The sequence below is a fragment of the Ceratina calcarata genome, unplaced genomic scaffold (genome assembly GCF_001652005.2).
Source record: "Ceratina calcarata isolate Rehan_Ccalc_2016 unplaced genomic scaffold, ASM165200v1 scaffold767, whole genome shotgun sequence".
Taxonomy (NCBI): Eukaryota; Metazoa; Arthropoda; class Insecta; order Hymenoptera; family Apidae; genus Ceratina; species Ceratina calcarata.
Genome location: NW_017178967.1, coordinates 5,431 through 8,141, shown reverse-complemented (window position 1 = coordinate 8,141; position 2,711 = coordinate 5,431). Strand labels below are relative to the sequence as shown.

Sequence of the window (2,711 nt, the reverse complement as noted above, 5' to 3'; positions counted from 1 at the left end):
GTATCACTGTGTGCCTGTATGTTCTATTTATACTCTAATACTTCTTTTGCTCTATACACTCCCCTACTTGAATCTAAAACATATAAGGTCTGTGTCACAAATACCCAGCTGTTTTCTGACATCCTAACTTAAGCCTAGTTCTCATAAGTATGTTATTCTTCTATTTTTTTTATTTACCTATCTATCCTACATCTATCTTTTCTTTCCAATCCTCTCCTGTCCTTAATTTCCCTCTGTGTTTCGTTATGTCTAGTTCCCTTAGGTACGAATGTGAGCGTGAATGATTGTATGGGCTGTCGCATGCGTTGAGGGGGCTGGGAGTGCTCCCGGTGCTGCAGCGGCGTAGTTTCCCTGCTTCACTGGGGGCTGATGTGTGCCTCGCACTGCTGAGGCCTTCCTTGCGCATGACGACCGGGAATACCCCCTTCGGGCCCTGGCCAGGTATTACATCTTGGGTTGGAGTGTCGGAGCTCCAACTGTGTTGACGAGCGAGCATCCCCCGTGCGTGTTTCCCCGGGGGATAAAGAGCTAGCGTAGGGTCGGCGGAGTTCCGCCGAGTGAGGAGAGCCACGGGTGTACCCCCCTGCGTGCTGCCCGCTCCCTGATGTATAAGCGGTATAAAACATTACATTATGGAATTTTTCAAAAAACAAACTAACAAAACACAAGTCACCAAACCCACGCAAAAATCGAACAGTCCCACTGCTCACTTTGAGAAATCTCTCAGTGGCAACACAACTGCAATTGAGTATACCGATATCCACGCAAATGATAAATCTATCATAAATCCTTCAACCGAGGAAGATAGTGACTCGAGACTTACTAGAGACAAAGAGAAGAGTCAATTCGACATACCGGACATGTCCTCCTATGTTTTGGGACATACGCCTCGTCACTCCCTTACTCGTACTCCACCGTCTGGCAGTCGAGGTTTAACTGGCATAGCAGGCGACGAATCGTTCTCTAAGGCCCTTCCCGTATCCACTTCCTCCATTAAGCGCAAAAGGGCCCTTGCCTCGAAGAGTGCTGAAAAAGATGAAGCAAATGGTTCTAAATCCTCGCAAAACAGCAGTCGAGGAAAGAAGAAAACATATAAAAAGAGCGACCTCGAATATGACGACGCCAATATCTCCGACGTCGAAGGAGCGAGTAACATCTCTTCTGAATGTGACGACACTTCTTCAAATATAACTGGAGCACTTCTTGGCTGCGTAAAGAAGATAGAAGTCGTTCGCTCAACCTCCTCTAATTTAAAAGGAGGATACGTTAAAATATTAAAAGAAACCGAAGAAAAAATTAAGAAAACTTGCTCACAGTTAATTCATGAGTCTACTAAAGACCACAAGTGTAAAAAATCCGAAATTCTAACTAAAAAGAACCTGATACTTACCGATCGGATAAGACAACTTGAATCTCGACTCAAGTCGGTCGAACTCCAACTATCCACGCAATCATCCAAAACTTCCTATGATTTTGTTCCCCCTTCGGCGCCTTCCTCCCCTGCTCCGTTCATGGGTCCATCTGAATTAGAAAAAATAATAGATACCATAAACAAAAACATGGAAGTTAAGTTTATTAACTTCAAAAAAGAGATTGTGAGTCTCCTTGGAGAGAAACCACGGCAATCCTCCAATACACGTTCCAATTTACCTTCACCAAGCATACCTTCCACAACAACGAACCTGAGTATCCCTGCTCACACCCCGTTAGTAACGGTTAACTCCGATAAACCTCTAGATCAGTTACCGGAAAGCTGGGCCGAAGTTACGAAATCCAGAGGCAGGAGGAACCTTTCTCCGAAATTGAATACCCGGCGCACCACTACAACTGAAGCTGTCACACTTCCTAAAACTCCTCAACCTTCTCGCCTAATGAAGAAGCCGCGAAATGTAGAAGTCATCCATATCTCTACAAACAAAAATAGTAGCTTATCTCTTTGCGAAATCCTAACAAAGGCCAAAGAGAACATTAACTTACAAGAATTAGGTATAGACTCAATTAAGCCTCGCTCTGCGATGAATGGTGGCTTACTCCTTGAAATCCCTAAGAAGGGCAATGGCGAGTTGGGTCCCACGCTAATGAATAAAATCAGTTCCCTCTTCTCCTCAGGCGACGTTAATATTTCATGTCCTAAAAAGTATAAAGAACTTCTCATAACGAATCTGGATTTAGCCTCTTCCCACCAAGAAATTAATAACACGTTACGCACCATATGTGGAGATAATGAAAGCTTCATATTGGGCCCAGTTCGACCCAATGCAAGGGGAACAGCCACAGTCTGGTGCAAGTGTAATGAAACTGCAGCCTTCAAATTAATATCGAAACAATCTGCCTTGATTGGCTGGTCCACTGCTAGATTCTTACCCCTCGAGAACAGACCCATCCAATGTTTTAAGTGCTGGGATTTCGGGCACGTCCGAAATAACTGCACGTCAGAAATCGATATGATAGACTGGTGTTATAAATGCGGTCACCAAGGGCACCCATCCAGTACGTGCTCCTCATCAGAAGCTATCTGTAAAATATGTGAACGGAACAAATTTAAAAACGATCACAAGATGGGAACTGTAAGTTGCCAAAGCTTCCAGAACTTTAAAAAAAGTCTGAATAGCGCTCCTACCCGTTCCACCATCCCTTTATCGAACAAAATCCAGGGTAATCGCATCAGGGTGGAGGAACCTGCAACGACAAAGCGTTAACAAGTTTTACCT

General features: G+C 44.3%; 1 protein-coding gene across 1 annotated transcript; it reads left to right on the top strand.

Annotated features, from left to right (window-relative positions):
- Window positions 1–1,559: 1,559 nt before the first annotated feature.
- Window positions 1,560–2,567, top strand: LOC108630443 (uncharacterized; the record flags this gene model as incomplete). The annotated part of the gene is made up of 1 exon (XM_018033743.2): window positions 1,560–2,567. A coding segment is annotated over exon 1 (1,008 nt), but the record flags the coding sequence as incomplete, so codon positions are not given.
- Window positions 2,568–2,711: the final 144 nt, after the last annotated feature.